This window comes from Mustela nigripes, chromosome 14 (assembly GCF_022355385.1).
Source record: "Mustela nigripes isolate SB6536 chromosome 14, MUSNIG.SB6536, whole genome shotgun sequence".
In the NCBI taxonomy this organism is placed as follows: domain Eukaryota; kingdom Metazoa; phylum Chordata; class Mammalia; order Carnivora; family Mustelidae; genus Mustela; species Mustela nigripes.
In genome coordinates, this window is record NC_081570.1 from 74992995 (window position 1) to 75003789 (window position 10795).

Consider the following 10795-nt stretch of genomic DNA (forward strand, 5'->3'; position numbering starts at 1 on the left):
AATATATTTTACTTCTACATATGCCTTAAAAATCATCATCCTTGAGTATTGTTTTCCCTAGAGAGCTAAAAGCTTTATAGATATCACTCATTTTTTGAGTTTATTTTTTCAGAAAACAAGACATTGTCCTATGTATTTAATGACCCATTTATTCTTTCTGTTTTCATTTCCTCTTCTTGTACTTGAGATTTTCTCTATTATTATTTCCCTTTGGCTATAAAATTTCTTTTAGCATTTATTGTAATGATGCTGTGCTAGAGTGTCATTCTTTCACCTTTTTCCTGTATTTTTCAGCTTCATGTTTTAAGAAAATTATTAGTGGATGTATTTTTTCTTTCTTTCAGATCTTTAAAAATGTTTTCTTCTTGTGTCTATTTTTCTATTATAAAAAGTAGGCTATGATTTTTATCAGTATACCTCTTAATGCAATGACACTCGTTACCCAGTCGCTTCAATAACAGAATTATATCCACTCCTCTTCATTTTTGTTTTGTTTTTTTTCCCCTCTTTGTTCCTATGACTGGGTACTTTTAATTGACCATTCTTCACATTTGCCAGTTCTTCTGCCTGCTCAGATCTACTATTGAACTTCTCTAGTAAATTTTTTATTCAGTGCTATACTTTCCTGCTCTAGAATTTCATTTGATTCTTTTTTATAAATAATTCTGTATCTTTCTTAATATCCTCTATTTGCCAAAACACCATTCTTTCATTTGTTTGTTTTGGATTTTGTTTTCATTTGTTTTTGTTTTGGGTTTTTTTTTGTGGGGGGTGGCAGGTAGTCCTTTGAAAGTTGATATAAAGTCCTTGTCAGTAAATCCCATGTCTTGGCTTCCTCAGTTTCTGTTAATTTCTGCCTTTCTTGTTAATTAGCCATATTCTGTTTTCTGCCTTGTATCATCATTTCCTATTAAAAACTGAATATTATGAATATTATAATGTGTAACTCTGAAAGATACTCCCCTTCTCTAGAATTTCTTGTTTGTGTGGGATGTAGTTGTTAGGGGCTTTTATAAGCTATTTTGTAAAGATTGTATTTATTGTCATGTGTGGTCATAGAAGTCTCCATTAAATTAGTGGTCAGCTAGCATTTTGACAGATATTTAATGCATGTAGGCAAAAAGAAAAAGAAAAAAAAAAGCCCTGCTTTTGCATCTGAGCTCTGTGCTTGTGTGCTGGGGCATATTCTCAGTGGTTACCAAGACATTTTTAACAACTCTGCCATTGCTCACACAGAACTTGGAGATCAGCCAGATGTGAGAGCTTAGGGCTTTTTTGGGTCTTTTCTGAGGATGTCTTCTGTTTCTTCCTTGCCTTCTAGTTTCCCAGTGGAAGCATTGCAAACCCCTTGTTATTCAAAACATCTCGCTTCCTATATTCTCTTCCAGGACTTTTTGGGATATCTTATTGTTTGTCCCAATTGATATCCTTGTCCCCAGGCTGCAGTGACTAGTTCATTTGCTGTTAAATGCTTTCCACTTAGCTATTTCTCTGTCCTGAGCAATTTCCTAGTTAAGCAAAAAACCAGTCAAAAACAAAAAACATGCCTTTGTGTTAGTCCCTTAAGGAGCCCTCAGTTAGGTCAGAGCAGACAATCATATGTCCTTGAGAATGAATTTTTCTCTGTAGATTGCTATATTGAAGACCATCACCAAGCCATTTAGGTAGGGGGAAGATGAGGCAAAGGTAAGTTAAAATGCGACAGAACTCTCCCATTGAGTATTCATTGCTTTTTTTATTAACCATTTGCTTGGTTGCAGTAAACCCTTAACTATTTTGTAGATATCTCATACAGTTTATTCTGTTTTTGCTAACTTTTAGTTAGTTTGTTTCCTATGTTTCTGTGAAGAAAGTGCCTATAGACTTTGCTACTCCACCATTTTCTCTGACCATCAGCTACAAAGGTTTTTGTGGTCCACATGAATGTGACATATTTTTGTTACACTGACTTCTGTCGCCCTTAGAAATCCTTAAATTAGCAGTGTCAGTGAGGGCTTTTCCTTAAAAATAATGTCCTTCAATATTTTAAAGATGTGAAGCTGTTCTTCGGAATTGCATAGCATACTGTCATATTCTAGTAGCTTTGAATATCATTGATCAGTTTTATATTATGGCAGACTTCTATATTAAAACTTGAAGGACAAATTTATGGTTAAACGAGTTGTTGCCACTATTAGTTTCAGTCTAAACCTGCAGTTACCAAATTGAGTTTCTAAATCTGAGGCATCCTGGGATGCCAGAATGAATTCACAGGGTACAACGGGGTATTTTAACCTTTTGAGGGAAACACAGTGTTATTTCACTTTGCAGGGTTACCATTTAAACCACTAATTCAAGGTAGTTACAGTTTCAGCAGGAGGTAGAGCTATCTTCCTTTCAGTGATGTCATACAGTAATGAAGCCAGGTTTGCCTGCATTGCTGTGATAATCAATACCATGTGAAAAATCAGTGTGGAATAGAAAAGAAAGTGGCGGTTTCTAGTCCAGTTTCAGAGTTTGAGAAGCTAGCTATATTGTGCTTAGTAGGTGCAGACATCCCATTAGGAAGTAACCATGGTTATTTACAAATGAAATAAGATTACTTTTTCTTTCAAGTTATGTGTATTATTTTTGTAAATAATTATTAATATATTGCAATATCCTTGGAAACAACTGTTAGGTATATCTTTTAGACTAGGAGCACAGTGAAAAAATCGAGACACTAGGGTACCATGAAACAAGCCTTGGGGAACCTTTGGTCAAACCCTCCCATTTTATTTGAACTGTTTTAAATATTATATCTTTCTAGTCACATCATCTATAATTCCTACCATGAATCTTCTGTCACAATTAAACTGGTTTGTGCACACTCCCTGCTTAATATCTTGCCTTATTATCCATCTTACTCTATTTTTAAAAATCAGAACTGCAGTATAGACCTGGGAGGAACAAAGACCTTATCATCTACCTACATGTAATTCTACCCCTAGTCCTGGACACTTTATAGATTCAGGATATACTTGGTAAAGTTTATTTGATGATAAAGAAGGAACTGTACTTACTACTTAAGTTTTGCCATTGTATGGCTCAGTGCTGAACACAATAATATTTGAGAGTTTCTGAATGATTCATTGATAAAATATGGTTGTCAGTATTTAGAAACCAAAAATATTTCTAGAGGAGTAATAAAGCCATGTTTTAGAAAACCATCTGATATGACTGGAAATTTTTTTTCCTTTTCTGCTTGTTGGCTCCTCTCCCCAGTTCTTTAACCTCTTCCATTTTATCTTTTCCAGTTCTTATTGCCTTATTGAACCATATTCAATGTGATGTAAATCACCAGTGTAAAAGAAAGTATCTTACAATTCTTAAGTAATTTCAGTTTTTGCAAAAATTCTTTTAAATTCCTGCTGAAACTTATTTATAATTCCTGATGAACCTTAAACTAAATATGGAGTAACTAGGAAGAGAAATAATATTGGCCTTAATAAAGGATTAGACGCAATGAAGAATTATCATGGACAGGTAGTAGGAACATTTACTCTCCTGAGTTTCTCACTGCATTCTATTATTTGTGGTTTGTCTCATTTATACTCTGATTTCTTTTGTGATTGTATGCTTATAAATTGAAATTTGCAAATGTAGTGCTATTTTGATCTAAGGTATTGAATTTTTTGGTCCGCATTTTGAGACATTTGCTAGTTTTTATGAAAGATTTCCTCAGAATTAAAAAAAATGTTAGTTGTACCAAGATGAAATACTGAATTAGTAAGATGGATATGAAATAGTTTTTCAAAGGATTTACTTGTTCTAATGGAATTCATAGCTACTGCTTATGGATACAAACATTTATTTCTTGGATTGCTTGTTTTAAAAATTGCATATTGTGGGTTATAAAAATAAAATAATTTTAAGCTATTTCTAATATGGTTGTTTGCCATTGCAACGGTGTCACCTCATAAAAGAAATTTCTAGATGCTTAATAAAGATATTAAATCCCTTCCAATTTCTTTTTCCTGAGTGAAAGTAGGTGCTGAGCATTGTCATCTCCTGATATATTAAAATTACTAAAATATTTAATAAGCTACCAGGGTTTAAAGTAGTAACCAGATGTTTTCAGATTCCCCAGGAGGACTTCTGCAGCTAAGCTTTTACATTGGAAAGGAGCTAAGTTTGCCAGTTTAAGAAAAAAATCCAAATAAAACACACAAAGCCAACAAGTTGTTTTTTTAAAATAAAATAAAAATTCTGTCTATGAATCTGTCTTAACGCTTTACAATAGAGAAGATTTCCAAAGCCTGACCAAGCATGAAATTGAAGCTTCCCCCTCCATCTTTAGTAACTTTATTGAGACATAATTTACATACCATAGAATTCACTACTTTTAAGTACACAATTTTAGGATTTTTAGGAAATGTATATAGTTGTGGCACCATCATCAACCTCCTCCAGTTTTATTTGAAGTGTATAACTTCAAGGTTTTTGTCATAAATTTACAGTTCTTTAACCATCACAACAGTCAAGATAATGAATATCTTCATCATTCCTTAAAGTGTCCTTGTGTGCCTCTGTGTAATCCCTCTTTCCTGTTCTTAGGTTCTTCCTACCCACATCCGTCTTCAGGCAATCACTGACCAGATTCTGTCACTTGCTATTAGTTTGTATTATGTGGAGTTTTATATAAATGGAATCATACAGTATATACTATTTTCTTTTGGGAGAGGAATTTCTGGCCTTTTTCACTCTGAATAATTACTTTGATATTCATCTGTGTTGCCTCTATCAATAATTCCTCTCTACTATTGGTAGTATTCAGTTGTGTGAATATTTCAGAGTTTGTTTATCCATTCACCCATGATAGATATTTTAGTTGTTTCCATTCTGTATTTTTTCCAGATATAGCTGTTAATAACATCTTGTGCAGATTTTGTGTAAATGTACATTTCAGTTGGGTAAATACCTAGAAATGATATGTCTGGATCTTATAGTAGTTACTGATAATGGATTCTTTACCCATTTTTATATCTGAAAAGTCTACATTTTTGAAAGGTATTTTCAGGGGTGCCTGGTGGCTCAGCGGGTTAAGCCTCTGCCTTTGGCTCAGGTCATGATCCCAGGGTTCTGGGATCAAGCCCCGCCTCGGGCTTTCTGCCCGGCAGGGAGCCTGCTTCCCCACCTCTCTCTCTGCCTACTTGTGATCTCTGTCAAATAAATAAATAAAATCTTTTTTTTAAAAAAAAAAGGTATTTTCAATGAGTCTAGAATTTCTATGTTCACAGTTTATTTGCTTGTTCATTTCTTCAATACTTTAAAGTTGTTGCTTCTCTGTATTGCTTTCACTGTTTCTAATGAGAAATCTACTGCCATCCTAATCTTTGTATGTGTCTTTTTTCCCCTGGTTACTTTTAATATTTTCTCTTTATTATTTGTTTTGAGAAATTAGGTTATGGTATGCTTTCATGTAATTTACTTATTTTTCTTTTGCATGGTGTTCATTGAAATTCTTGGGTACTTCCTGGGTTTATAGTTTATATCAAATATGGAAAATTTTAAGCTATTATTTTTTCAGATATATTTCTGTTTCCATTCTCTCTGCTCTTTATCAGGGACTAAATGGCACATATATTGGGCCAATTGAAGTAAAACTCACGGTTTTACATATGCTTTGTTTTGTTTTCTTTTTTCCCTCAAGTCTTTCTGTCTCTTTTTTTTGATCATTTCTGTATCATTGCTATAGCTTCAAGTTCACTAGCCTTTTTTTTGCAATGTATAATCTGCCACCAGTCCCATTCCAATGTATTTTTCCTTAAATCTCAAACATGTCAGTTTTTAATCTCTAAAATTTTGTTCTGGATCTTTTTTATTCCATGTCTCTATTTAACTTTTTGAATAGATGGAATATAATTATAATAACTGTGAATGTGTTTATCTGCTAATCCTAACCCTTACATCTGTTTCAGATTGATTTTTTTTTTAAGATTTTATTTATTTGACAGACAGAGGCCACAAGTAGGTAGAGAGGCAGGCAGAGAGAGAGGGGGAAGCAGGCTCCCCACTGAGCAGAGAGCCCGATGTGGGGCTCGATCCCAGGACCCTAGGATCATGACCTGAGCCGAAGACAGAGGCTTTAACCCACTGAGCCACCCAGGCACCCCTCAGATTGATTTTTAATTGATTTTTTTTTTCTTATTATGGGTCTTACTTTTGTGTTTATCTTTTTGCCTGGTAGAGTAGGCAGAATTTTAAGAATGATTTTTGGAAACTCTCTCCTGTGAATACAGTGAGGTATTACTCCAGTGACTGTATTATGTTTATGGGACAGGGGATTTTGCCTGTGTGATTAAGGTTACTGATCAGTTGACTTTGAGTTAACATAAAGAGGAATGATCTGGGTAGTCCCAACATGATCACGAGTCCCCCAGAAGTAGAGAATCTTCTCCGGCCAGTGGCAGATGAGGAAGAAAGGTCTGAATCATGAAAAAGATTTTATGTGCCTTGTTGGCTTGAAGATAAGAGAGGGCCAGCCATATAGTAAGGAATTCAGGTGGCCTTAAGAACAGGAAATAGCAAGGAAATAGGGACCATCATCTAGCAAGGAAATAGGGACCCCAATCCTATGTCTGCTACAAACTGAGTTCTTCCAACAACCTGAATAAGCTTGGAAGCAGATTCTTAAGAGCTTCCAGACAAGAGCCTTCCTGGCAGACATGATGATTTCAGCCTTGTGAGATTTCTAGTAGAGAGTGCAGGCAACTTGCGTAGACTCTGACCTACATAATTGTGATGTAATAAATAAGTGTCGTTTTAAGCCACTGTATTTTTGGTAATGGGTAATCCAGCAATAGAAAACAAATGTGCCTGTTAGTCTCTGCTTAGATGCCAGACATTGAGTTTTAGCTTCCTGGGTGCTGGATATTTTTGTATTCTTGAAAATGGTCTTGAACTTTGTTCTAGGTCACAGTTAGATTACCTATAAATAATTTGATCTCAGTGTTGCTTTTAATATTTGTTATGCATAAGAGAACATCATTTAGTCTAAGGGTTATTATTCTCTACTACTGGGGCAAGACTGAATACTTGATCAGGAGAACCCTCCCCACATCTTAGTTTTAGGTCTGGAGAGCTGTTTTCTTTTATACTGCCTGTGAATTCTAGCCACCTTGATCAGTTCTGTGTCAGTACTCTCGGTTCTAGCTCCTTAACTCAGGTAGTACACTTGGCTGCACCTGAGCTCCCCCTCCTGCACTATGCCCTAGATGTATTCAAGGCAGTAAACTCAAGCAATCTTAAGGTTCATTTCATTTATTTCCCATCTCTTGAGTATATGTTCTTCATTGCCTGACATCCAGTTTCGTTAGCACTTTTTTCACGTATTTTGCTTAATTTTATTTTTAGTTTGAGTTGAGCATAAATCCATGCTTTTTTACTTCGTTAAAAGTCCTTTGGTTACCTTAAATAATTAAAGTTTTTAAATTAAGTGAAGCTTTTATTATTTAAGTTTAATGGAACCAGGAAATACTCTTCCTCAAATGTTATTCTCTGTGCAGTATCTAAAATTTTAATACTGTAGCACCATATTTACATTCTAGTATACTAAGCCTAGCCCAAAGAATGACAAAGCCAAATCTTTAGATGGCCTCGCAGTTCCTCATTTTCATTTGAACACCTTTAGTATTTATTTGCCTAAGGAAATTGTAATTATTTTATGCTTTGATAATTACAGTCCATAATTATTTGACTTTCTAACTATTAAAATGTAAGTTAATATTATTTTACATCTGAAATAGACCAGAAACCCGTTTATTTATGCAAAAAACCCTATAAAGTCCTTTTCCATGTTTACTACATAACTACTAAACACAACTGTTTTTCACATAGTCAGATTTCCTTGTTTCTAATTTCTGTATGTTTATTTTAATAGGCATATTATTGAGCTTTATATTTCCCCTCTCACATGGTCTAGCAACAATTCTGTAATTCTTCCATGTAATTATATAAATGATACAAATGAGTATTCAGATATATAAGAAGTTTATATAACTTGTTTTATGCCCTGCAGACAGTTTTTGGGAGGTGTTGTTCTTTCCATAAAATTTCTTATGATTGTATTAATTAAGAATTTTCAATAGGTTTCTCTAATTAAAACAGGAAAGATTATGATTAATTACCTCACAGATCCTCTGGGAGCAGAGATTTTGTTATTTTAGCACATCTTTTTTTTCTTCCCACTGTTTCTGAATGGGTAACAAAGACATAGTTCTATATTAAGAATTGATGTTCTAAGGTACCTGGGTGGCTCAGGCAGTTAATGTTTGCCATCAGCATCGATCATGTCTCAGGGTCCTGGGATCCAGTCTGCATTGGGTTACCTGCTCAATGGGAGGTCTGCCTCTCCCTCTTCCCCCTCCCTCGTTTGTGCTTGCTTGCTCTCTCAAATTAATAAATAATATATTTTTTAAAAATTGATGTTGTTATTTGATATCTGTTTATGCTAACAGGTACTTTAGAAGTTCGTCTTATGGGCTGTCAAGATATTCTAGAGAATGTCCCTGGACGGTCAAAAGCAACATCAGTTGCACTACCTGGTTGGAGCCCAAGTGAAACCAGATCATCATTCATGAGCAGAACAAGTAAAAGTAAAAGTGGAAGTAGTCGAAATCTCCTAAAAACCGACGACTTATCCAGTTCAGTAACCAGATTTTTTAAAGCTCCTATAACAAATTAAAGGATCTATACAAAAGATTTAGCAATGGGGACAGCAGTAGGAGGAGCCAAAGTTGAACGAAAAGCTTAACAATTATGATTTCTATAATTTAATTTTAAAGCATTAAAAGCTATACCTGTCAGGAAAACAAATGCAACCAAGTTTATTGAAATTACCTTAGAAAACTAAATGATATATAGCATTAATTCTTTTAGAAGAATGAAATATCAAGTGTCACTCTTCATGCCAAACAAAGTGTTCAGAGGCTATTGGATTTGTTACATCTTGATTTTTCAGTGGTATAATGACACTTCTAAACTAACTGAAATGTTGATAACCCCTGAACCAAACGTATTTACTAGGGTAGTAGCTCAATTAGACAAATGGAGGAGAGGGTGGAGGTTATTCTGCAACAGGTTTATGAAACACTTGAGAGACATTCTAAAATGTAATTATAAACTATGATATAAAGGTGTAACTGGGGAGTGGAAGGGAAAGGCCTGTGATAATTCATTCTACTATAGAGCACAGAGGTGAATATGTCAGTGCTTTCCTATATAAAGACGGAGATTTAGGAAAAGTATGAAAATAAAAATTGCCTGAGGTAACAAGCTCTATAAAAAGTGTAGAGGCTGAAAAACTGGATGATTGCTATTTATATACAAATATACATATACAAAATAGCATTTAATCTTTGTGTTTTTCTCAAACACAGAGGATAAATTGGGAGTATCTAGTGGGAATGTATGTACATATAAAATGTAGCCATTTAAAACTCAAAAGCTTCAGGATTAAGAAAGCCCTTACGTTTGTGGCACGTGGGTGGCTCAGTTGCTTAAGACTCCCACGCTTTGTTCCTCCTCAGGTCATGATCTTAGGGTTGTGAGATGGAGCCCCATGTCAGGCTCTGCGCTGGGCATGGAGACTGCTTAAGATTCTTCTCCTTCTCCCTCTGCATCTCTGCTCCCCACCCCAAAAAAGAAAAGGAACAAAAGAAACACCTTACTTTCAGAGGATCATAACTCTTTCGTTGCTATTAAACGGCGGTACTTCTGTTTTAAAGGTTTTAAAATACTTAAGCAAGTTTACAAATTATAATTACAGATGACGTGTGTGCAGTTTTGAAGCTAGATAATACTGTGGTTGGTCAAACGAGCTGGAAACCCATTTCCAATCAGTCATGGGACCAAAAGTTTACACTGGAACTGGACAGGGTAAGATGAAAACATTTTACTTGAATCTTCATTATAATTGTTATTCATTTTGAATGTACATTTTTTGTTTTAGAAGACTTAGAAAAGTTTGAACGCAATGAACGAAGAACCTAGGTATTTTTGACATTCCTCATCTGGTGAATTATATAAGTCTACCTTAAAACAGAGGTGAACATCAGAGTGCTGTAGTAGCTTTTGCTTGTGCAGTGATTTGAAAATGTCTAGTTTGTATGAACCTAAAAGACAACCGAGTGAGAGCTAAAACTGAAATGTATTTATTTTAGTAATGCACTCCCTAACAACTAAGGTGATTCTTCTGACTCACCATTTGTAGTTTATAGTATCAAAGCTGGATTTGAAATACACTGATGTGCTCCCTTACCCAGCCTTCCGTGTGTTTCATGAATGATGTGAATGGCTAGAATGAGATACGTAGCTTTAGAATCCAGCAGAAGTAAATTTGGTCCACAGCAGATTCAAGTCCATGGTGCTAACTTTATTATTTAGATTCTGATCCATCTATTGGGGTGTGGGAAGAAAATATTAGAACTTACCCCTAATTTTCCCTAAAAAAATAAGAAAGATACCAAGCTTTTTATCATTTAGTATTTAGGTTGATGATACATTTGTCATTTTAAAATTATATATATTAGTAAAAGCCGATTCACAGTGTTTAATGAAGATGTGAGGTGGTGATTATTGCTCTAGAAGCCTCTACTTTAAAAATATTTTTCCAGGGGCGCCTGGGTGGCTCAGTGGGTTAAGCCGCTGCCTTCGGCTCAGGTCATGATCTCAGGGTCCTGAGATCGAGTCCCGCATCGGGCTCTCTGCTCAGCAGGGAGCCTGTTTTCCTCTCTCTCTCTCTCTGGCTGCCTCTCTGTCTACTTGTGATTTCTCG

General features: G+C 35.1%; 1 protein-coding gene across 1 annotated transcript in view; it reads left to right on the top strand.

Annotated features, from left to right (window-relative positions):
* The window catches only part of PKN2 (protein kinase N2), a 129517-nt gene that overhangs the window by 74977 nt on the left and 43745 nt on the right, over positions 1 to 10795 (top strand). Inside the window, exons 7-8 of the mRNA XM_059375312.1 lie at positions 8478 to 8663; positions 9788 to 9897. Of these exons, the coding sequence (XP_059231295.1) occupies positions 8478 to 8663; positions 9788 to 9897 (296 nt within the window). The remainder of the gene's footprint in view (positions 1 to 8477; positions 8664 to 9787; positions 9898 to 10795) is intronic.